Below are 25,364 nucleotides of genomic sequence, written 5' to 3' on the forward strand. Positions count from 1 at the left end.
AACTGTAATAAATCCACAATACTGATGTTGGATGCCATTATTATGAGAGGGATAGAGTTTCATCAAGCTAATCAGATCTAGACTAATACTATGTCGAATATAACTTGAACTAATAAAGAATGAAGATCATGATGCAAAAGCTAAGAAGAAGTGTAAAGGCCTTGAAAGCTTATCTAGTGTCTAGGATAGTGACTTTAGGTCAGTGCTTTGATGGATATTAAAAATATCCCTCAATGTAATTGTGGAATTAATTAGAAAGTGATAGGTTCTTCCGCGATTAACGATCCAAAATGAGAATTCACATTAAATAATCAATCAAATTATACTTTAAAAAATTGAAAATAGTGGATAATCAAATTGCACAGGCTAATATCTTCTATTCATGTTGGTTCCGTGGGCGACTTATCGTGACCCGAACATGTTTCCTCATGCTGGCAGAAGGAAGAATATCTCGTGTTAAGGTACTGACAAAAAAAAATGATGAAAATTGTTAAGGTAATGACAGAATCTTTACAAGCAATTAGAAGAAAGAAGAATATCTCTTTCCTCCCCTCTCCTCTCTCTCTCTCTCTCTCTCTCTCTCTCTCTCTTCGCTTTCGCTGTTGCTCTCTTTCCTTTCGTCAAAGGACATAGAGAGAGAGAGAGATAAGAGAGAGAGAATGCGGCAGTTGGGCCTGTCATCTGGGCTGGGACTTCCACTCCGCCGCCCTCCTCCCACCAGCCATTGGCCGAGGCGGCGGAGCTCCGCCGCGGCGACGACCATGAGCGCCGAGCCCGACCCCGCCGCGCCGCCGCGGTCCGCCGACGCGAGCCGGGTGGTTCAGTACGTGGTCCTACGGCGGGACCTCATCGACTCGTGGCCGTTCGGCAGCGTGGTCACGCAGGGCTGCCACGCCGCCGTCGCCGCCGTCTGGGCTCACCGCGACCACCCCGACACCCTCGCCTACTGCTCCCCCTCCAACCTCGACTCCATGCACAAGGCAGCGCCCCAATCCCCCCCCCAAATCGATCAATCCCTCCATTTTTCACTTCGATTGATCGAATCGATTCGAATCGAATCGATTGCGGGTGACATTGGAAGTGAAGGGGGAGGCGCAGATTGTCGGGATCGATTTCGCTGATTGATTGATCGAATCGAATCGAATCGATTGCAGGTGACATTGGAAGTGAAGGGGGAGGCGCAGATACGGAACCTGTCGGAGAAGCTGGCCATTGCCGGGATCGACCACAAGCTCTGGATAGAACAGCCGGAGAACACGCCCACCTGCATCGCCACCCGCCCTTGCCCTAAACCCCTCGTTGCCCCCTTCTTCAAGAATCTCAAGCTCTGCAAGTGACGCCAAGAACAAAACAACAGGCATCCCCTTTTTTAGGGTTTTTTTTTCCCCTTCTCAATTTAAACTCTTTGTCTTTTGTTTCCTCGAGGCCGGGCATGTTCATCAGTTCATGAGTTTCTTCTCGGTTAGAGCTCGCGGCGATCAGATGGTTGGTCTACTGCTACCTCGGAATCTCGTTCTCCACGCCGTTACCTGCATGAACAGGAAGGAGCTGGAGATACTAAAAGGGGAATTTTTTTGTATAAACTGAATGAGAAATCGATTTATATGATCGGCAACCTGTTAAGTCATCGTGTCCTGGGGCTTTCTTCTTCCGTAAGTAATTTCCAAAGGGTTCATCCGGGACGGGTACGAGCTTGCCCACCACGGCCAGAGGCCAGCTGTTTCCATCGACAAGGAAAATCACCATTGTTATCATTATCATCGTCATCATCCTTGTAATCATGATTATTATCCTCATGATTGTTGATATAATCATCATTGTTATTATGATCATTAGTATCATTATTAGCATTGTAATTATCATCATTGCCATCATTCTCAAAGTTGTTATCATGATCCTTAGTGTCGCTCTATTAGCATGATCATTAGCATCATTATAAGCAAGATCAACATCGACATTGCTATCATGATCATCATCATCGACATTGTTATCATGATCATCATCAAAATTGTTACCATGATGATCATCATCATTGTGATCATGACCATTAGCATCATTGTTATCATGATCACCGTGATTATCGGCATCATCGCTGTCATGATCATTAGAATCATTGTCATCAGGTTCATTATCATCATTGTAATCATGATCACCATCAAAATTGTTAGGATGATCATCATCATCATTTTTATCATGATCGACATTATCTTCACTGTTATAATTATCATACCCGACGGAGGCGATGGCGATGGAAATGAGCCAGAATTTCCAGTTGAGGCGAACGGTTGAAGCGAACTTGCCCAGGAACTCGATGATCAGAAACTGAGGGGGGAAGATGTCAGCATGTTGCTCTCAGGATCTTCAAGAAGGTTACATATATATATATATACGTACATATATATATATATATATATATATATATATATATATATATATATATATATATATATTTAGCACAAGGAAAACCCACCTGAAGGAGGACCGTTATAGCGATAATGCCCATGAAGAGATAGTTCTTCGTTATACCAGGGAAGACATTCAATTCGTCGGGCTTTCTCGCGTTGAATTCGTTGAATATCTGTAAAAAAAGGCAGAGAAAACAAAAAAAAAGGAGAATTGTTATCATGATCAGTAGAAGAAGAAGAAGATGAAGAAAAGTACATACCTGACAGAAAACAAAGGTGTTGAAGATGAACGTGTTCTTCACTTTGTCGGCTTGGCCCGGGGTTTCGTTGTTCAGGCGTAGAATGTTCTTCCCATCGAAGTTAAGAACGAGTAACACAATCACCTGATATGTAGCCTACAGTTCCATCGATGTAATTAATAAATCAATCTAAACGGTTAATCAGTTAATAAAACACCCGTAAAAGATTCAGCATCCATAAAACACCTACCTGTACGAGAAGATTCCTCCACATGATATTTGTAATAAGAGGTTCTCTGGACCAAACAAACAAACAAACAAAACAAAATCCAATCCTCGTCAAGCATACATGAAAAAGGATTATTAAACGAAGAGCTAGATTACTAAGAAAATGTGAGTTTATATCACCTTCGGCCGACTGGTGTCCTGTCCATGAGATGATCCGTGGGAGGCTCAGTGGCCAGTGCCAATGCTCCAAGCGTGTCCATGATAAGATTCACCCACAAAAGCTATTCAATCCCACCCCAAAAAAAAGAAAAAAAAACCGTAAATTACAAGTTTAATGTCATTCATATGCACAAAAACTTTAAAAAAAAAGTTTAGAGAAATAAACCTGGACAGCGTTAAGAGGAACTTCTCCGGCAGAAATCGCAGCAACGACATTGATAACAAGCGCGGCCACGTTGACCGTGAGCTGAAACTGGATGAATTTCTGAATGTTTGCGTACACCGACCGACCCCAGCGGACGACCTAGGTGCAAGAGAAAAAAAAAATAAAGAAATTAAAATCGAGAATAACCACTTCGAGAGACAATCGGCACTGAAAGTTGGAACCAACTTTGACGACTGAAGCGAAGTTATCGTCCAAGATGATGATATCTGAACTTTCCTTGGCCACCTCCGTCCCCTGTATGCCCATGGCTAGCCCAATATCTGCCTACATACAGATGGATAATCATTAAAGAATGAATGATGTTAAGAACATACAACAACAGTATGAACTGAAACCTCGTGTAGGGCAGGCGCGTCGTTGGTTCCATCTCCTGTGACTGCCACGACATGCCCTCTTTTCCTCAGAGCTTGAACAAGAAGAAGTTTATCAGTAGGAGAAGACCTCCCCATCACCTGGAAAGAATTTCATCACTGACTAAAGCGGATTTCAAAGAAGTGTACGCAATCAGAGAAGCCAATAATTCCTGAGCAGTTGGAAATGTACCGATATTTTTCCTGCGATCTCCTCTCTTTCTGCATCGGAGTAGGCACGGAAAACTCTACCCTCGATAATTGTCGGCTCCACCGCCGCAACGCCGGAATCCAAAATTCCGCACTCGAGCGCTATGGCTTTTGCTGTCTGAATGTTGTCACCGGTAACCATGCGTACCTGTTAATTAAGAAAATAATAATACTAAGCCTCAATTAACAAGATTAGATCGAAAAAGAATAGGAGGAAACACTTTTTTTAAGAAGAAACACGAACCTTAACACCTGCGTGAGTGCATAACTTCACAGCCTCTTTCACCCCAGGTCGGCATGGATCCTACAACAAGGTTCGTGCGATAAAAAAAGGAACAAGGCGATGATCATAATTCTTAATGACTAGATAAAAATAGGAGCTAGATTCAGAATTCTACGAATGCACTTTGAATAGATCAGCAGCAATCATCAGAATGCAAAAAGAATTTACTTAGGGAATAGAGTAAAATACAAAAGGAAAACAAGTAAAATTTTGCAAGTAAACATACAATAATCTTACCTTCAGTCCCGCAATGCCGATCAATATCAAGTCTACCTCAGGTAATGACCAAGAGTCTCGCTCCTCCTCGGGGGGCACATCCTCTAGTGAGTATGGTCTATAGGCAAATGCCACGCACCGGAGGCTTCTTGCAGCCATTTCTTCGATGCTTCTTTTAAACTGGCTCATCTACAAGAATAAAAAAAACTTGTTAATACTCAAATTTCAAAACATTAAAGAGATAAAAATTAAAGAGTACCCACCATGTCGTCGTCCATCGGTTTCACGTTACCCTGCTCATCGAGCCAGCCAGTACATGAAGATAAAACAATTTCGGCTGCCCCTTTCCAGTGGATGTGAACTCCTGAACTCTTCTGAAGAAATAAGCACATGTTTGAATTATTAGACATGAGAAAGCGACAAGAACAACCAATAATGATGCAATCATTACCAACAGTAAAGCAACTCCACCGCGTTTTTTCTCTGAGTTGAAGGGAAATGCGTTAAGAATAGATGATTTTAACCTCTCGTCCTCAAATTGCATTCTTAACTGAAATAGAATGATAATGAAATCAGCGCCAATACAGAGGCAGATAAATATAGTGACTTTGATTAGATGACAAGAAGGTTTTGCAGCTGTACCTTGACGCCCCAAAACAGAATTGCCATTTCAGTAGGTGAACCAGAAATCTCAACATCTCCTCCGTTCTGTGAACACATAATTTTCATAAAAAAACATCTTCCATGACATGTAAAATACGTTGAAATGCATTTCTATAATCCATCCGTCAGAAAAATATACAGACATTTCGCTTTTTTTTTTGAAAAAGTCCGTGCAGTTTACTTAAGATAATGAGGGATAAGTCAAGAAATAGAAATGAAAATTCAATATTGATTTTTTATCCAACAGACAAACCAGAATAAAACATAAGGGAATCATCACAAGTAATCGAGAATTACTTCTGGTGCGAAAACGCTGCCTGTCGTGTTTTGCGCGATCCCCTCAATAAGTAAAGACGAAACAGCGGATGAAAGATGCTCGATGTTGTCAGAAGGTTCAATCTTTCTTCCCCCAACATGTGCCTCAACAACAGTCATCTGGTATGATGAAGTAAAGAGAATTCTACACGTCAGCCACGAGAGATATTTAATGCTGCGAGCAGTCCTCTAAATACTGACGCAAAATATTTTATTTTCAATAATGAAATAGTACCTGATTTAATGTCAAAGTTCCAGTCTTGTCACTGCAGATAGTGGTAGCTGAACCCATAGTCTCACACGCTGAAAGCCTTCGCACCTGGAGAAATAAAATAAAATGTATTATTATCTGAAATAGATATGGCCAGAGAAAAGGTGGTACGTGCCAGAGCTTTATCTGCCATCATTTTGCGCATCGAGTACGCAAGTCTGCAAAGTTAAACCAAAAATAATTATTAAATTGCACAGGTTGAACGGATATAAATAATATCAAATATAACTAAAAAATAAAAAAGACTCACGTCAACGTGACAGCCAAAGGAAGCCCCTCGGGCACCGCGACGACCACAATTGTGACCTTTGAAATGTATAATAATAAAATGATTATGCAAATACATATCAAGACGCTCATATACTCACGAAAAAAATGAAAACCTACAGCAATCGTAAATATTTTTATGGCCCCATTTACGGCAGCCTTGGCTTTTGTTTGACCAGCCACGAATTGAGTAGTGCCATCAGGGTTTTTGGTGTGTCCGGTGAAGTATCTAGTAGATGGACGTGTCAGAGACATTGATAAAGGTAACAAAAATTTGAGAACGAAAACACAAGGCGTACCTTGCAAAGAGGACAATGAGCACCGCTAATGCGACAGTGAGCCCAACAATACCGATGAAAGTGGCCACGCCATTCAAACGCACCTTGTTTCATTGAAAAAGCGTAAACCTCAACCTTTGATCAAAGTTGTGGTGCTCACAAATAAATTCAGATTAAAGTTGACAAGTTGGGTTGATCACCGTTCTCGGGTGATCTTCCCTCTTTTCTTCAGAAATAAAATAAAATAATGTTTTCTTGTTTTGAAGAAAAAAAAAGTAATGTTGACACTGGTACTATATACAGATGAAGAAAAAAACCTGTAGAGGGGTTTCTTCCCCGGTGTCCTCTGATATACTACCCATAAGTAGACCCCATTCGGTATTAATACCAACAGCAGTAACCTGAAATGTGCCGATGGGAGAAACTATCAAATTAAAGGCATGAATAAAACGGAACTTGAGGGAAGAAAAACGCACGGCTCAATCAACAGTCATCAGTCATGAAAGATAGAGACGTGAAGGTTTCATCAGATCACCGAATATTATCTTTCTCGGTGCTCTAACAGCCTGTGGATAAATCTTGGCGCACCGAAAACTAATGTTAAGGTGACCAAAAGTACACCCTTAGGAGAGGAATAATTTTTTATGAATAATCTCTCGTTGAATGTATTGGCCACTCACGTGAACCTGAGGTTTCAATAATTTAGGATTGAGGTCTTTATTTTCTCTCCAGTACCCCAAAGAACCCCACAGGATGTAAATGAGTTCAATGAGAGAATGCTGGAGAGGAGAGACCAGGGAGCTTCACTCTTCTTGGCTGCCCTCCTAAAGGAAGGACATCCCTATTTAAAGGAAATACATAATGACCAAATGAACGAAATACCCTGGTGGACTAACATGACGAGGTTGAGAATTATATCATCGATACGAATCATCAGGGATGCTAAAAATCAGACAAAGACAAGCAGGAGGAACTGCCGATGATCAACCCAAACCAAGTTTTATGGAAGCTAAAGATCACCTTAAAAGTGTGGCTATTTGGGGGGCAGCGTCATAGATGAAGATTGGTGATGCCAGCCTCCAGGAAGAGATGGCTACCAGAAGTCTTGAACAGAGTACGTTATGTGCACGCAGGGTGAAGAAGACTGTTCCATCTTTTCTTTGAATGCCCGCCCGCTCAGGGGCATTGGCCAGGCAGTCTATGACAGAGTGAATGTCTCTACAGAGTCCTGGGACTCACTATGGGATGGGGTACCCAGGGGGGTGAGGAATGGGGACAACTGTTTGCCGTGCTCTGGGCCATATGGCTACACCGCAACGATGTCATCTTCAAATGCCGAGAGGCATCGCTGGTCGGCATAGTACACCATGGGAAGAGCTGAGCCTCTGTCTCATCCAGAGGGAGCTGAACGGAGGGTGTGGGGACCCCTAGGGTCTAGGATGCATTTATAACTTTAAATTTATTAATTGTATAGGGAGGACCACCGATCTCGGTTGACCTTCTACCGCTTCTTATTAGGAGAGAAGATTGATAGAAGACTGCTGGATCCCATCTTACATGGGTGACTGGTATCTGCCTAACAATTTGCACATTTCTTGCATAGAAACATATCAGTGAGGGAAGGGATCTCAGTAGTACGAGAGAGTATTGATCCGTGGAATTGAGGGATGTCTCTTTGCATCTCTGTCCGCCTGGCCAGTTATTATCTAAGTTTCTTTTCATTAGCACTCTCGATACAGCCACATGGAGAGGAAAATCGTTTTTTTCAGTGTCTCTATCCTTTGTTAGAGTCATCCTCTCTGGACGTATCTGGGAATACGGAACACAACCAGCTCGACAAGAGCAGTCTACATAAAATTTCCTTACCAGCATGGTACCATAGCCATCAGCAACCTTGCACCCGGACATCAAAAATGGTGCCTTATGATCCTTGTGTACCTGAAGAGAACAGAAAGAGGTTGAAAAATCACGTCATAATAAAGCAGAAATAACCACTAGCTTACGATTTTGCTCTCCCCAGTCATACTGGATTCGTCAATTGCAAGAGAGTGACCAGAAATAAATAGCCCATCTGCAGGAACCTAGGGACAATTTTTTAGCCATCATAAGGGCGAATTTAGTAACTCCATGTAGGAAGGCTAAAATAAAAAGCTTTGCTGAATCGGCACGACAAACCTGATCTCCAATTTTCAACGGTACGACATCACCAACAACAAGGTCAAAAATCGAAACCTCAAATCTTCTTCCACCTCGGACAACCTGAAAACATAACACACAAGGTAATTAGAGAAAAGTCTGAGTCTGGGTATGGGACTATCGTTTCAGAAGCGTACCTCCAAATGTATGTTGCGTTTCTCAGCATTTAAATTTTGGAACTGAAGGGACTGCCGGTAATCGCTAACAGCTGGACATAAAAATAAAAATTGACCCCAAGTTGTTACATGAGCACATGGTATACTTCAAACAGAAATCAGTTAAATCTATTGCTCATGTTACATGAGCAATAGATTCGAGCTTCTATATACATTATATAATCAGGCCTCCGAAAAGAGAGAAAAGGTCAAGTACATTCCTCACATTTCTCTCTTATACCAGCAGAAAGAAAACAGAGGTTACAATGGAACACTCCGAATCGAGATCAGAAAAGTTTCACCAAGAATGAAATGAAACAAAAAGAAGATGACCACTTAAAAAGATGCAGTCGAAGCTCACAACAACATAACATAGATTGCAATAATAAAAATAAAACAAGTGAAAACTGTGACGATGAACATAGGTTCAACGCTTCACGCTTGATCAGGACGAAATTCAAACAAAAGTTCTCAAACTTTTGGCTACTTTTTTCTGCAAACAGGCGATTCCCTATTCGAACACATCTTACCGGTAACAACGATAACGATAATAACAGCAATAGCTATGCTTCCCCCATCGTACCATCCTTCTTTGATGCCCTAAATAGAAAAACAAACAATAAATAAGGGATAACAATAAACAAAAGAATACATAAGCAGCAACTGAAATAAGTGACAAGAAGATGCGTCATCTGTTACAGGTCAGGGGCAAATTACCGAAAGTAGAACGCACAAAGTACCTTCATACAGTATTCCTTTTTAAGAGACCTCCCAAGTAAGAAATTTCTCAGTTAATCAACCACCAGAGTTATCAGTCATGGTAGGATAGCATAATTCATAAAAATATAAGTTGCACGGAAAAGGAGATGATAGATTACTCAAAAGAGTTCAAAGTTATATCCCACGAAACACGCCAATGAAGAAAAAGCAAGAACAAAATTAAAAAAACGTTTTTTTCTGTTTTTACGGTTGTTTAACCCGACAGATTCAGGTTCACAGCGATTATGGTTGTAGGATCGTTCCAAAACGAGCAGGAAAATACATTCTTGAAATATTATGAACGAATTCAATCAAGCTTCGGGAAAGTGTTCAAGGAAAACTACGACATTATATCTGATGGTTATCAAAATAGGCATTAGCAAAAAAGTGTTCCAACAAGACACCAACCTCAGTTTTAATTCCAAGAACAAGTGACACCGCAGCAGCAATCATCAATATGATCAACGTCAAATCCTGCCAAGCTTCCCACAGGAAGAGCTGCAACAGGAAAAAGTTTCGTTCAGGAATTCCGTGAGCTAGACTCTTAGAATAAGATAAGAACGAAGATTTAATTAAGGAAAATTACAAAGAAACTCCGGCCCTTTTTCCGCGGGTATGTATTAGAACCAAATATGTTTCTACGGTTTAACAGATCAGCCTCATCTCCACCGATTCCTTTGTCTAAGTTTGTTTTGAGTAAGCTGGACAATCCATCCATCTGATTTAATTGAAAAGAGAGAGAGAGAGAAACGTTAAGAAAAAATTGAGAGAAAATATAAAGGATTCAGAGTCGTATGCATGCGCACCCCGCCATATCTCTGTAGCACAGATATATCATGATCCCGGCTCATTGAGGTCAGCTGTTCTTCAACGATGCCATAAGCTCCAGGGGCTGTTATCGCTCCAGGGGGGCCTAAAAGGAAATGAATTACAAAATCACTGATAGAACAGATACCCTCAGAATACATTAACGTAAGAGTTACAGGATTGTGCCAAATTAATTTAGATTCAAAAAATTCAATATTTTTTATCATAGCTCTCTCTCATCCTAGATTTGCTGCTGTTCTCGATATGACTGATGGGTGAATATTTTTGTATTTTTTTTTGAACAATAATAATTTGACATCTGCAATGAGGATACTAGACATCCACAACACACGTCGGACTTCAGAGATTTCTAATCAATAATTTTGTAATTTTAATTGCTTCGATTTTGTTGGTTTTATATTGTATCTTGCAAAATTTTAGAAGCTTAGCGAAATGATTTATCATCATATGAAGCAAAAGAAGATACTTTCCATAGGGTAACCTCCATTAGAAAATGGCAAGAGAAGTGTTACCTGGCGTCTCCCTTTCACCAGCCTCTTTGAATAGAAAAGCAGCCTGAAAAGTTGATAAGAAAATATAACCATAAAAAAATCACGACATATTTCCTCTCCTTTTGTTTACCCGAATAACTTGAGCATGCGTTCGAATTTTCCTTCTTATTTGCTCTTTCTCTTCCTCCTTCTTCAAGTCGAGAGTATATCTAAACCTTCGTGACGCATTCAGCACAAGAACTGCTTGCTGAAATTGAACCAAAAAAATAAAAATATTGAAGAAAAATTGAACCTGGAAAGCTTTCATTTGCACATAACAATAACAGACTGACCCAACATTATATAAAAACTGTCAGCCAGAGGCCCTCGTCACATGTTTCTATCTTTAATTATATTTTCTTTCCCCCTTATTTTGTCACCTAGGCCCACTGATATTAGGCCCCCATTCCAGCTTCATAAGTACGGGGCCAACTGTTTAGAAAGAGATGATCCAACTTTTCATGAAAAACCCTAGTATGTGTGACCCATGTGCTGCCAGGTCCGCCTCCGGCTGGAAGAGAAGAACTGAGAAGGTATCAGAGCTGGAGGCATAGGGCAAGTCATCCCATTTTTCCTCTATCTCCATTTGCAGCAACAGTGGATCCAACGTATTACAAAGAAGAGAATATATGTTACAGAGAAGGTTCCCGCAACATCATCGTAGACCATTGACCTCAGAGAACATATTCCGACATCATTCATCAGCAACGTATTGCGGAGAAGGGAACACATGCTATGGAGAAGGGTCCAGCAGTGTCATTGTTTAGTATTGTCCTTGGATCTCAACTCCTACTTCTGGACTTCAAAGGAGATTCGGAAGTCTACAAAGAATCCTATATGCCTACAACTTGACGGAGCACCTACGACGAAGCTTGGGAAGGTGGATACTTGAAATCGACTAACAATATGACATGACAGAAGAGACAGGCCTGGGAGTCATCATTCAGGTCAATGAATCTGGTTGAGAGACTGATGCCAGGTGATCTTCCCCCTCGTATCTGAAGTAGTCAAATTCAATGGATTTAAACCTCTTGATTTTTTTGAAGAAATTAAGAGGCAAGACTTGCTACTGCTTGTACAACACCGTCCAGTGGCGTCTCCCTTCCATTGAAGAACTTTATTCCTATGCAGCCTTATTACCCAAAGCACCGCGAATGGTCGATCATGCCACTTGATTGGAGTGATTTCGCCAAGATGATACTTGAGACCAGAGGACAAGATGACCACCTAAAGAGGGAGCTGGATCCAAGTAATCCAAAGGACAAAGCATGAGACAGGGGTGAGGCCAATGTCTGCTAATGGTTGCTGGAAGTATAGCAACATGAAAGTTCCAATATATGAAAACTAGAAAAGGACTTGGGATAATCTCCAGAAAAGCAACATGAAAAAGAGCCACACCTGGGAAGTTTTTGAGCTTGCAACACCACATCCTTGTACAGGGTGATGTCTGTCGCAGAATTTTTGAAGTAGTTCCGGACTCTTTGATTGGTAATTACTCATTTCAGGCCAATCAAAAATCCTGAAGAGTTGCGGTCAACGTTACAAGACCGTCTCTTCAGGTTATTGACGGGATTGAACAAAGATTATGAAAAGTTTCAAAGTCAGATTCTCAGTCGTGAGAGTGTTCTCAACCTTGAGGAGGCCATCCAAATTGTACTGGACAAAGACAACCGACTTAAATTAGTCCTCGTAAATGACAGAGACAAAGCTGTGCAGGACTTTGGGCCAAGATAAAACAGCAAAATGGTGCAGCTGAACGACATAAAGTGCAAGCGCCAAAAAATCAGAAGACGGGGGAAGATGTCTCAGATGCAGAGAACAAGGGAGTAAGTAAAAGTCTGATTTACAGTGCGCATATTAAAAGGAGGGAAACCACACAACGGACAGTTCCTGGATCCTGCACCTACTCCACAACCTTGCACAAGCTGATGCAGCAGATGCTAAAGAAGTTGAGCCATGAAGTTGGGAAGGACGAGGCAAAAGTGAGAAAACCATGCCCATTGAAGATTATGAGACATTTAAAGGAAGATTTTGGTAAGATCAAGATTATGATAAGCTCTGTGTGCATGGGCCATGCGTAGGAGTCTTGACAGCCATTCCTATAATCAACTGACTATCTTCAAAGTCATTGGGCTATGAAAGTCTGATTGAAGACAGATCTGATACCCAAGATATTTTGGCTGCACAGTATTCAAGCATGTTCAAAATCCTGGAAATACATTCAGTCCCAGAGAGGTGCCATGTCTGTCTGTGGGTTACTCACAAACCCTAAAAGATTATAAGTGCTTTTGCCCTGAATTAAGAAATTTTCTCGTGTCAGCTGACGTTAAATTCCATTTAAACGGGAGTTTCATTAAACTCAAAGAAGAGCGGGTGAAGAAATGTACCTACCTGAGGCCAACACCCAGGACACAACTGGGAGTCTCTAAGATATTACTCCTCACGACTATCCGCAGATTACACCTGAACAGACTCCAAGTCTCCATAAGATGACTTGAAGATCTTACTCAAGGGAGCTTCGAGCATCCAACATGACAAAATGGAACCATCAACAGGTCCAATCCCTATGGATGTAATATGATCCCGACTTGGGAAGGTCACCGACTTTGTGTGATCTCCCTTATCCTTATTTCCAAAAAAAAACGATCCCGACTCAGGAGCGTGATCTATCCTCCCTCTCAATGGGATCTCCAATAATGATGATAACCCCAGACCCCAGATGTGTCCAATGTCATTCACAGAGAGACGCAAGAGAAGGTCCTGGGGTAATGAGGGGGAACGGGAATGGTCAAAGGCGAGTTCAAACAGAGAGGGGTTGGGATCAACCGCAGGCAAGCCACACAAAGACGCAGTGAAGAAGAGGCAATCACAAGGACGGGGACTGCAGAGGGGGGAGAAAGAGCTTGGACGTAGAGGAGAGGAGAGGAAGGACAGGAGTAGCCAAATAGGATAACTTCCAGTCCTCCCTCCTAAAGGGAGGGCTGTGCTAATTGAAGGGAACATGGGATAGGAGGGACCAAGATACCTTTAATGGTCAAAAGCCCCTTAAGGAGGGCCAGGGATCATATCAGGGTGCTAAAGATGAAGATGAGGAAGATAATGGCAGAACAGAGGGAGCATCAAATGGGTCTCTGGATCAGCCAGCTACAGTAGAGGAAGACGACCAGGGGATGGCCAATTTCCCTGAGAAACGGGAAAAGACAATGTACCCAAGGTACCAAGTATCATCCTCGCAGTGTGGTCAGCTCTCACAAGCTGAGAACTGCCTGCAATCTTTCATTGCAACTCTCAGCTCTGTGCCTATATCAAGAACACAACGATGCACTCAAAGATGTGAACTAGAAGAAGGCTATGGACGGTGAGATGGATGCATAAGTAAAATATAAAACGCGAGAGATTATGGTAGGTCCACCAGATAAACGTTCATTGGGGTCTAGATGGGCATTTACTTTGAAGTACAAAGCAGATAGTACCTTACGATGGTACAAGGCCAGGGTAGAAGCCGATGGCTACACAGACATACAGGATTGATTATGGGGTGACCTTTGCTCGAGTTGCTTACCTCAATACAGTGTGAATCTGAACTGTCCTAGCAGCTCGTCTGGGTTGGACACCATCACAGCATGACATGAATAATGGGTTTCACAATGGTGATCTGAATGAAGAGATACATATGCAGCTGGCTACCGAGTAGTATCAAGAGCTGGGTTAGAAAGTATGTAAATTGAAGAAAGCCCTCCACGGACTTAACGGCTCTGAAGAGCCGGGCTTATAAGTTCTCATGTAGCCTGAGAGATATGGGGTACAATTAAAGAAACAGTGATCACACCTTATTTGTGAAACAGCCTTCCTCAGATAATGTCTTATCAGCCTTATCAGCCTTATCAGCCTTATCAGCCTTACTGATATATATTGATGACATGATTATCGCGGGTGATGACAATATTGAGAATCAAGCTTTGAGTGCCAGATTATCGGACGTGTTTGAGATCAAAGCAGTGGGAGACTAAGATTATTTCTAGGGCATTGGGGTGGCTTATTCCTTTCAAGATATTTTCATCTCACAGCACAAAAATATCCTTAATCTCCTAAAGGAGAGTAAAAAAGGAGGGGCAACCCTCCATAAAATGAGTTGATCCCAATATAAGATTGGGGCTTTGTGAAAAGAGCCCCTAATGGGCTAAGAGCAATATCAAAAGCTGATCTAGGCAAGGCTGGGTAAGAAATCCCACTGTCCGCTGACAAGGCTGAGTTTATAACATCGATCAACGGCATCGGTGATATGTTGTAGACCAGAGGTATCCTCACAGAGCGGGGATTGAAGTAGAACAAACCCACAGTTATATACGGCAATAGTAAAGCAGCTATTGGTTCTGTCCATTACCCTGTTTTACAAAACAAAACGAAGCGCATTGAGCTGAAAAAGAATTGGATTACAGAGAAAAATTGACCACGAACAAGTCCAGGTTACACGCACGAAGTTAGCACACCAGATTGCTGATGTTTTTAACAAGGGATGACAAAGTCATTCTTTGACTGGCTTCCGAGCAAGGTGGGAATTAAAAGCATCTGTTCACCAGCTTGAGGGGGGGTGACAGCCGGAGACTCCCATCGCATGTTTTCATCTTTACTATTTTGTTTTTCTTTCGTCTCTTGTTTTGTCTACTTGGTCCATTAATGTAATGGCCCACATTGTAACCTTATAAATATCGGTATACCTATTTAGAAAGAAATGATTCATCTACTTGGTATAAATAGTGGGTATTCCTTTCAACAGTATGACAGGGAACGCCTGCTTTGCCTCACTCGACCTCATTTTCATTCCAATGAAGCGATTGATAGAGTAGTCTAAGGTTCTTAGATAACGAGATCCAAATTCAATCAACATCCGATTAATTTTCCACATAATTAATGAAATTGGGTCATCGCAATACAGCATTCTCATGATCTTCTAGTCCCGCAAGTTTAGAATGCGAAATTCTCTACAATCAGAAGTCAGCAACGCACCGTTTTGCCGATGGATTGGATAAATGCGAAGCCAACTTTGAACGTTTAAATAAAAAGAGATTATTCTGCGAGAATGATTGACAAGCAGATTAGCCGCGTACCCTCCACCGCTTTAGCCGCTCAATGGATGCGTTCTTCGGCGGGATGTCGAAAGTGTTGTCGGACGAACTTCCGACGCCCCAAACACCATCGCCGCCTCCGCGTTCTCCTCCGGACTCCTCGTCGTAGTGTCGATGATGCCGGTGAGGCGAGCTGAGCCATTGCCCCGCCCGCTCCATCTGGGTCACAGGAAATGCAACACCTGCAGATGAGCCGACGGCATTACAGCGCGGAAAGAGCACGACATCGCAATGGGTACTTTCGCTTCATCCAGCCGCGGCCACTGGCCGGGCTGGTACCCGAAAATGGAGAGAAACCCAGAAGAAGAAGATGATGAACAGGCAATGCAATCGGATGCCATGGAAGAAAAAGATAAGACAGAGGTCGAAATTGAATCCAAAAACCATATAAGAGCAACGAATGGAAGAGGAACAATCGATTAAAGAGAACCAACCGGGTGATCAGTTCGGAGCGCCGATGATCGATAGTCTCGACGGGGAGGCAGGCGGGGAGGATTTAGAGAAGCTTCTTCGAACCTTCGTCTGACTGTCCTCGAGAATTGTAGTATAGATCCTAGAATTAGCATTTAAATTTTTTAATTAGGGTTCGGTAGCGTCAACCATTAACCGTCAACCATCCCGTTGTCCTCATCTTCTTCAACCGAGCTCGATGACGTAGGAGTGCATAACGGCTGACGCATTCTTCACGTGAGTTAACAGACTACGGATAGCTCAGGAACGCGTAACGTAGTAATTGTTTAATCGGTTCATTATTACTGAAATTAATATTAGAATTTAAAACTGGGCAGATTTAGTAGACAGGTGAATTGCAGTTATTTATCATTTCATTCGATAAGTAAATGCTAACCCGGTATTTCTAATTTATGCTTGCATTTGTTATGAAAGTTTGTTCTGTGTGTATTTGGCAACAATATTTTTCCCATGGAAATTAGGGTAAATTTTTTTTATAATTATAGTTTTAGCATGTGCATTAATTAATGGGTTCATTACTATGAATGAGGGAGAACAGCTGCAGCAGCCACCAACAGCACTTGCCTCACCTAGGAAAGTATTAACAAATGAACTAATCGTGTCAGAACCACCAATAGCACTTGCCTCGCCTCGCCTCGTCCTTTGGATTGTTTATTTTATTTGTTGTTAAGGGAAGGCCGCTCGTCATGAGAGGGTTCCTTCCCATTTTGGCCCAATTGGGCATGCCCCTAACCTATATAAAGGACGACATGCCCAAGAAGCCAGACTTGGAGTTAATTGAATTTGAAAATTCTTTCTCCAATTGGCTCCCTCCCTCCTTCTCGTTGGAAGTTTATCCTTTCCTAGTTTTAGATTGTGGAGAGAACGTCGCCACGCCCTGCTAGGATGAGATCTTCGCGGAGGAACCATAGCCATCGTCTCCCGCCATAGTTGGTCTACTTTCAACCTACTTCAAGAACGAAAGGTTCTTGTCCAAGAAGGTGCCCAAAATCCTCCTCATGGGTTGTTCTTGAAGCATTGAACGCCGTCTTGGACGTTTCATCATCGCCATCATGACGCCGTCGCTGCCGCTGTGTTGCCGTCGCCGCCGCCACCACCGAGGCCGCTACCATCACCGCCTGCCATGCTCAGCGTGCTCGCACTCCGCCACATCACACGCCCATCCCCCCCCCCCAATCCGCGCGCCCAGGTACTTGCTTACGCTGTGTCCCACGCACCCCTCTATAACCGCGTGCGCACGCCGACACACCCCGTCCGTCGCGCGCCGCGCGCCCACGCCACCCTGTGCCCCGCGCACACGCAGCCGACATCCCCTTCACAAACTATTCCGTCACAAACATTGGTCCCAGCCCAACAGGTACTACCGTCTTCCTTTCGTTCGTATTTACGATTATCTCTTCCAGCGCCATTGATGTGTGTTCCCGTCGCCTTCGATAACTCAAGAGTATAAAGTGTTAGGATTTAGCCACCCTTTATTGTGAGAGATAAGGTCATTTCTTTGTGGTACAACTAGTTCTTGTTGTAGAGGATTGGATGCCTTCGGGTAATCATACTATCCCTCATCCCGTAGCTGTCAAATTGGTCCAAAGGGACGTTGAGGAGTCTGATTGTGATCAATCAAATTTCGTCAACTTAGTTGAACATCTGATTTAATCAGTACTGCTGCATACTTTTCATTGAATTTACAAATTGCATTACATTGTGGTGTAACACGACTGCCAGGAATGATCAGACCGTATATACAATGATCGATCAATCGCAAAACACAAAATGCTGATGCGAAAAAGATGCATAAATTTAGAAAAAAAATGAGTAAGTAGATCAATCGTCAACTGACGCAAGGGGCAGCTCAATTGGATGACACGTGACGGGTTTTGTTACGGTCAAGCTCCCAATGAACCACGTAACCAGATCGAAGGAACCGACGTGGTAGGGACGTTCTTTGTCCAATAATGTCCACGCCGTCAACAATTACGAACTGATCAAGTATCATCAAAGAAAATTAAGTAACACAGTGTTCAGTGGCTAACCTAAAATTACGTACAAATTCTCTCGAGGCAAAGGAACAGATGTAACCGGCACTGAAAGACGCAATTAACGCTATAAAATAGAGGTGGGGGGGAAGAAAACAACCTGAAGACTCCGGATAGGGTGCTTGTGGCGGGCACAACCGAGGTGCACGTAGACAAAGAAGTTCAAGTCAAGGTTGATGCCGGTTGCCCTATGATCACGTCCATTGGAGAGGAACAACAAATAGCTTGATAGGTAGCCGGAGGTTGATGATGATGGAGTTCACGACCCATGGGATATGTTCACAAAAGGATAGAGCCCCTTTTCTGACAGTCTTTGGTCACGGGAATCTTGTTCACAAAAGGATAGAGCCTATTTCTGACAATCTTCGGTCACCGTAATGCATCCGAAGTGAATTAAGTCAACCAAGTTGATGTAGGACGACTAAGGAATGGATGACTGGAGTACGGGGAAGGTTACGGATGGATGGACAACCCACAGAAATACACACGGTCGGATTCGGACTTTAAAACCGATGAAAAACTAGTGGTGCAGCTCTGACCCTTGTCGAGGGTGGGAGTATTGTCTTCACCCACCGCGACGATGCCTTAGCACCGAAATCAATACCCGAATTCGCGTCGCGAAGGAGACTCTCGAAAGAAAGGGAGGAAGTGGGGAAATCCAAACCAAATCTAATCCGACGGCGGTGGAAACTTCTCGTGGAATACTAGACGAAGAACACGGCGACACCAAAGAGTTCAGGCGTACCTCGGCACCATAGTGCGTGAAGAGGCTGCGGGGAATTCTGATTCGTGACAAGACTAGATGATTCCGGACGTTGACTGGCCCACTGGACGAGAAGATCTGGACGTTCCGGGCATTGAGCGGCCCTGGTCGTGAGTTGATGTCGTGATCGCAAATTCAGGCATAGGTGGATACCCGCGCATGCGAAGCGCGAGTAGGGTGCGCGGAGCGCACGGAGCGCGCGGAGAGCGCGGAGGGCATGAAGCGCACCCGGAGCGCGCGCGGCTCAAAGCGTCGGACGGCGTTGACGACGGCCGGCGTCGGTGGCACAAGCGTGCGCCGGGGCGATCTTGGGCGGTTCTTGCGGGGCGGCCTGGGCGGCCTGTGGGCAGCCCAAGCGGGCGGCCTAGGGGCAGACCTGGGCGACCCTGGCTGGGGAGGCCTAGGGCTGCCCTGTTGGGGCGGCATGAGGCTGGCCCTAGGCCGTCCTGGCAAGGGCGGTCTAGGCGGCCTGGGGATGCCCTGTTGGGGAGGCCTGGGCGGCCTGGGGTGGCCTTGGGCGGCCTGGGACAGCCTGGGGCTGCCCTGTTGGGGCGGCCTAGGGCTGGTCTTGGGCGGCCCTGGCAGGGGCGGCCTGGGACGGCTTGGGGCTGCCCTGTTGGGGCGGTCTAGGGCTGGCCTTGGATGGCCCTAGCAGGGGCGGCCTGGGACGGCCAGGGGCTGCCCTGTTGGGGCGGCCTAGGGCTGGTCTTGGGCGGCCCTGGCAGGGGCGGCCTAGGACGGCGTGGGAATGCCCTGTTGGGGCAGCCTAGGGCTGGCCTTGGGCGGCCCAGGGCAGGAGCGGCCTGGGAAGGTTTGGGGCTGCCCTGTTGGGGCGGCCTAGGGCTGGCCTTGGGCGGCCCTGGCAGGGGCGGTCTGGGCGGCCTTGTGCGACAGTCTTGGGAGGGCGAGAGAGAGAGAGAGAGGGAGAGTGAGAGAGAGAGGAAGAACGAGGGATGGAAGGCTGACGACGCGAGGCGGCAGCAGCGGCGGCGGCGGCGGCGCTAGGGCTGGAGAGATAGGGTGGCTTGGGCAGTCCAAGAAGAGTTAAACAAAACTCAATTCTTGAAATATGATTGCCTCACTATTTCTTGAAACAATGGCCTATACATATAGGCCTTGGAGGAAAGAGAAAATACAACTTAAAGACGAGAAATTAAAGACGAGACGTGCTTCATGTCACGCCAAGGGGCAGTTGTTGATCTGCCATTGGTGACGTGTCATGATGCGCAAAGGAACGTGCGTGCGTGGAGACGTGCGTAGCGGAGACGCTTGCGGCGTGCCCGCAGCAGGAGTGTTGACGTGCGTGCATGGAGACATGCGTAGTTGGGACGGTTGCGGCATGTCCGTAGTGGGAGTGATGACGTCGGTTGACTATGGCGTCGTATCTGTAGCGGAGACGTTGACTTCGGTTGACCGTGGCGACCCGTCCAATGATGATGTGTTGGCGTCCTCGCCATCAGAAGGTGAGAGAGAGAAGGAGAGAATGAGTGGGAGGATGAGAGTGAGAGCAGGGAGAGTGGATGAGAGACAGAGAGAGAGAAAATGAGAGGGAGAGAGGGGGAGAGAGAGAATTAGAGAAAAAGAGGGAGAGAGGAGAGTGAGAGCAGGGAGAGAGGGTGAGAGAGGGAGAGAATGATAGGGGAAGAGGGTGAGAGAGAGAATGAGAGAAAGAGAGGGAGAGAGGAGAGTGAGAGCGCAGAGCAGTGTGCGGCCGTCCGGACGGGACGCGGCCCCGGCCCTGCGGAGGGCTGGGACGCGTGACGGGACGCGGTACCGGCCCCGGCCCCGGGGGCTCACGGCCCCGGATGACACGGCCCCGGCCCCGGCGGTGAAGGGGGACGTTGGGCGGGGCCGTTCGGCCCGGGCCGCTTCCTGGTCGATCGCACCCTGGACTCTGGGGCCCAGAGTTCTCAATTTCTCATTCATTTATACTTTTTTTGAATTTTTACTTGAGAAAATAGATAATTCTCTTCCCCTCCTCTTCTTCCTCTTCTCCTTCTTCCTCTTCTTCTCCTCCCTTTTCTTCTTCTTCCCCCTCTTCCTCTTCCAAATTTCTCTTCTTCTCCTCTTCTTATTCTTCCTCTTCCTCTTCCACTACCTAAATTCCAGAAAAGACCACATTCAAAGTTCAAACACGAAAGAGGAAGAGGGAAGAAGAGGAAGAGGAAGAGGAAGAGGGAGAGGGAAGAGGAAGAGGAAGAGGGAAGAAGAAGAGGAAGAGGGAAAAAGAAGAGGAAGAGGGAAGAAGAGGAAGAAGAAGAGGAAGGAGAAGAAGAAGAAGAAGAAGAAGAAGATAATAAAATTTGATTTTTACCTCATCAACTAAGAGCTGGGTAGTGCACTCCGCTGTCTGCAGGGGGGAACCCAGTCTAGACTCTGGACGGTAGCCTGTGGACTGTGGTCTGAAGGGGGGGCCGCGAGTTCTGCAGAGTCGTCGGAAACTCCCTTCTAGGGCTTCTATATTATAAAGGGCCGCGTCACCGCGTCCCGTCCACAGGGCAGAACGCGAGACGGAGTCGCCGGGGGGGCGCGCACTCCTGGACGTGCGCCGGGACGGCGGCCCCTGGGGCCGCGTCCGGCGGCCCCAGGCCGGTGACGACCGCACACTAGCGCGGAGAGAGGGTGAGAGAGAGGGAGAGAGGGTGAGAGAGAACGGGAGATAGGGTGAGGGTGAGAATGAGAGAACGAGAGGAATAGAGGAGAGTGAGAGCTGGAGAGAGGGTGAGAGAGAGAATGAGGGAACGAGAGGGAGAGAGGAGAGTGAGAGGGTCAGAGAGAGAAAGAAAGGGGAAGAGGGCGAAAGAGAGGGAGAGAGAGAGAGAGAGAACGATATGGAGAGAGGGTGAGAGAGAGGGAACGAATGAGATGGAGAGAGGGAGAGAGAAAAACAATGGAACTTAATTCCAACCTCAGGTCATTCTATTGGCCAAGAAACAAATATATAAAAAATTCACAAGATAATGTCCGTCTGAGAAGTTTTATATGAGAAATGTCTTACATCATTGTGGTAGCAAGAGAGAGATGATGTAAGAAGAAACCAAGGCAATACTCAGAGAGGGAGAGGGATATGTTCCCAATCCCCAAGAAAAGGTTCCCGCCACCAAATAATATTAACTTGTAAAATGGTATGGGCTCATGTGTTGGGTAATTCAGCATTCCCCCACTTAGGATAGAAATATTTTGGTAATCTTAAATGTAAATTAAACGATATACGTACACCTTTAGTAGACAAAAAAACTCTGCACAGATGACCAGCCCAATCTACAAAGTCATCCAAGATATCGAAGTAAGACGCCATCATTTCCAAGAACAAATCCTTGGTTGTCATCGACAAACCTGCAACCAAAGAAAGTTTTTAATCTCCCATTAATTCCAGAAATAATGTGCATTGGGAAAAAATTCTGCAATTCATAAATAGTTCATCATCACATCTTTCTGAAGACCGTACAAAAATCCAAACCATGCCAACAGGGCCGAGAAAGAAATCAAGTCCATGGTGATGGTTTCCACTACTAGCAGAAAGAAGACAAAATTCATATCTAGGATAGAGTTTAGAGTTTGGGTTTGTTCAGGATAATGAGGATGATTGATCATGAACCGTCTTCAACGTCATATGTATGAATAATCTCATCGTCATCATCATCATGCACAATGACACTCATCTTCTACCAAAAATGGATGACGAAATTTGGGGATGATGATGCTGAATAAGTCGTTTTCAGCCAACACTAACGAGACAAGTGATAAAAGGGCAGAAGTATCCATCTGTGATACTTATTTGCAATTTCAACAAGGCTCCTCCCATAAGTGGGAAGTGGACAATGCCCAACACAACGAGGAAAATTGGAACATCATCAACGGGGATGATGAGTAGAAAATAATAATGATGGCGAGAGAAAAATGATGATGATAAAATGTCACGCATCTTTTGAAAAACGTCGGCTTGGTAACCCCTTGTATAAATGATGAAGGTAAATATTATGCAGTAAGAATGGTTGCATACTTTGCAGAGTAAATATTTGCAGAGATACTGTCTGCAGCTTTGTCATGGCTCCATGTCCTCCCTCCGTCATTGGTTCTTAACAAAACGCCACTACCTCCAGCAGCCCATGCTTCGTTCTGGAAAGTAAACCGCCAAGGATTTCACCGCAAAAAGCACGTACAATCCGATGCCCTCTCTCTCTCTCTCCCCCCCCCTCACTCTCTTTCTCTCTCTCCCCCTTCCCCTCTCTCTCTGTCTATGTCTCGGTTGTGTGCCTCCTCTCTCTCCCGGTCGATTCGATTCGGTCGGGTTAATAGAACATCTTTCTCTCTCTCTACCCCGGTTATGACGTGGAATCCACCGTGGCTGCCAGGTGGATTCCGCCCAGGTCAAAATCTGGCGGGGAATCCACCTAGCAGCCATGGTGGATTCCACGTCATAGCTGGGGATATGTCGGAGTCCCCTTAGAGAGTTTGGGATATACCGTGCCAAAAAAAAAAGTTTGGGATATATCTCAGATTTTTGAAAAAGTTTGGGACATTTCGTGCTACTAACCCGTTATTTCAAAATGCCTTTTTCCTATTGTCTGGGCTCTCAATAAGTAAAAAAAGTAATAATAAGATACGTTATAGAAGAAAGTGTCACAATAGTTGGCCGACGCCAATGATTGGCTGATACAAATCATTCATCCTAATCTGAACAAATCAGACTGTGCCTCTTGGTCTATGGCATTAAATCAAATAATAGTAAGTTTTAAACCTTAGAAATATTTAAGATTTAGGAGATTTATGGTTTACTCATGAAACCTCTTTGTATGTCATTATAAAATTCCAGGAAGTTGGGAAAATACAATAATATTCTAACAACATGAACAATATTAAAACAAGTCCATAATAAATATCCAAGACTTATAAATTATTTAAAATGCATTGAATGCCATAAAATTATCTATAGTTACCAGGAAATCTGGAAATGTCTCAATGAAATATCCACGTATTTAAAATGTTTCAATGAAATAAGTATATAATACATAAAAGATAGCATGTTGTTTGTGATTACAACATACAACCTGGTAATTATTAACCACCCCATCATGCACATCATAATTTTCTTGTTTTATAATGGTCTTTAAACATTGGGTTGTTGCGATTCTTTGTGGGTAGCCGAGGAAGCTATCTGTGGCCATTAGCAACCACGTGACGGAAGAGGAAGATATGTATTTCTATGTCATTACTAGTATGAATATTATTTACATCATGATGGATCATAAATGTAACACACTTGAGAGCTGAACTAGAGACCACGTAGACTAAGTCAATAGAGTATATAACACAGTAGACGAGAGATTGAAATATAAGTACCAAATGGAATGAAAGAGGCCAAGGGAGAGACTGGGAAATATAGAGGTGGACATATAACCGAGAGGCAATGAGAGGAGAGAGATGAAAGGAGAGAGAGGCGTGAAAGGTAGAGATGGAGAGATTTTACAAGCGTGGATAAAAAACTATGGAGAGAGATAGATAGAAAGAGCCAGACGAGAGGCAGGACACAGAGTTGGGAGATAGGGAGAGAGGATAAAGTGAATATGGAGATAGAGAGAGAGAGATGAGAGAGAGGACTGAGAGATAGATAGAGAGACACGAGGGTGAGGATTGAGGGATAGATGGAGAGAGGGATGGGAGTGAGGATAGAGAAATAGATAGAGAGAAATGAGATTGAGGATAAAGAGGACAGAGAGACGGAGAGATAGATATACAGATAGATAGGGAGAGTTGAGGGTGAGGATAAAGAGGATAGAGAGACGGATAGATAGAGAGAGATTAGAGACATGATAAAAAGGATTGAGAGGGAGGGAGGGAGAGAAAAACAGAGAGAGATTGATATATATATATATATATATATATATATATATATAGATTGAGAGAGATAGATATATACATAGAGATAGATAGATATACACATAGAGAGAGATAGATAGATACATAGAGAGATTGAGAGAGATAGATAGATATATATATATACATAGAGAGAGAGATCGAGAGGGATAGAAAGATACATAGAGAGATAGATTTATAGAGAGAGATTGAGAGAGAAAGATAGATACATTACTTAGTAGAGAGAGAGAGAGAGAGAGAGAGAGAGAGAGAGAGAGAGAGAGAGAGAGAGAGAGAGAGAGAGAGAGAGAGAGAGAGAGAGAGAGAGAGAGAGAGAGAGAGAGAGAGAGAGAGAGAGAGAGAGAGAGAGAGAGAGAGAGAGAGAGAGAGAGAGAGAGAGAGAGAGAGGCATCTTATCGATTCTCAACCGTCAGATATCCTCGTTGCTCAATCGACGGTCACGATGAATTATCGAAG

The 25,364-nt window shown here is 44.2% G+C and overlaps 2 protein-coding genes across 3 annotated transcripts; one reads left to right on the forward strand and one right to left on the reverse strand.

Annotated features, from left to right (window-relative positions):
- The first annotated feature begins 605 nt into the window (after nt 1–605).
- Nucleotides 606–1,630, forward strand: LOC144708827 (Peptidyl-tRNA hydrolase II (PTH2) family protein). Its single transcript, XM_078582269.1, has 2 exons — nt 606–980; nt 1,155–1,630. Exons 1-2 carry the CDS (start codon nt 660–662, stop codon nt 1,335–1,337), a joined length of 504 nt encoding a protein of 167 aa, XP_078438395.1. The 5' UTR covers nt 606–659; the 3' UTR covers nt 1,338–1,630.
- On the reverse strand, nt 1,348–16,303 carry LOC144708826 (calcium-transporting ATPase 5, plasma membrane-type-like). 2 transcript variants are annotated; one of them, XM_078582266.1, is made up of 35 exons: nt 16,199–16,303; nt 15,747–15,946; nt 10,730–10,846; nt 10,621–10,663; nt 10,087–10,193; nt 9,867–9,998; nt 9,689–9,778; nt 9,052–9,121; nt 8,504–8,574; nt 8,346–8,429; nt 8,174–8,251; nt 8,037–8,108; nt 6,488–6,571; nt 6,192–6,274; nt 6,013–6,121; nt 5,876–5,931; nt 5,741–5,783; nt 5,590–5,673; nt 5,337–5,474; nt 5,019–5,084; nt 4,828–4,926; nt 4,640–4,750; nt 4,398–4,565; nt 4,122–4,181; nt 3,861–4,025; nt 3,653–3,769; nt 3,483–3,581; nt 3,258–3,395; nt 3,053–3,153; nt 2,895–2,940; nt 2,666–2,800; nt 2,471–2,578; nt 2,231–2,322; nt 1,617–1,717; nt 1,348–1,529 (listed from the first exon to the last, which is right to left on the reverse strand). In XM_078582266.1, exons 2-35 carry the CDS (start codon nt 15,921–15,923, stop codon nt 1,498–1,500), a joined length of 3,276 nt encoding a protein of 1,091 aa, XP_078438392.1. In that variant the 5' UTR covers nt 15,924–15,946; nt 16,199–16,303; the 3' UTR covers nt 1,348–1,497. The 2 variants fall into 2 exon arrangements, with proteins under 2 accessions (XP_078438392.1, XP_078438393.1); XM_078582267.1 differs by having other exon boundaries at nt 15,747–15,923; nt 16,199–16,296.
- Nucleotides 16,304–25,364: the final 9,061 nt, after the last annotated feature.

Source organism: Wolffia australiana, chromosome 10 (assembly GCF_029677425.1).
Source record: "Wolffia australiana isolate 7733 chromosome 10, ASM2967742v1".
Taxonomy (NCBI): domain Eukaryota; kingdom Viridiplantae; phylum Streptophyta; class Magnoliopsida; order Alismatales; family Araceae; genus Wolffia; species Wolffia australiana.

Bases quoted from the DNA above. Each gene is read 5' to 3' on its own strand.
- LOC144708827 (XM_078582269.1), top strand. From the start codon at position 660: ATGCGGCAGTTGGGCCTGTCATCTGGGCTGGGACTTCCACTCCGCCGC. The intron at 981-1,154 runs GCAGCGCCCCAA...AATCGATTGCAG, and splicing joins ACCTCGACTCCATGCACAAG to GTGACATTGGAAGTGAAGGG.
- LOC144708826 (XM_078582266.1), bottom strand. From the start codon at position 15,923: ATGGAGCGGGCGGGGCAATGGCTCAGCTCGCCTCACCGGCATCATCGA. The intron at 8,575-9,051 runs GTAAGATGTGTT...TTTTATGTCCAG, and splicing joins TATCGTTATCGTTGTTACCG to CTGTTAGCGATTACCGGCAG. The intron at 8,430-8,503 runs GTACGCTTCTGA...TTATGTTTTCAG, and splicing joins AACGCAACATACATTTGGAG to GTTGTCCGAGGTGGAAGAAG.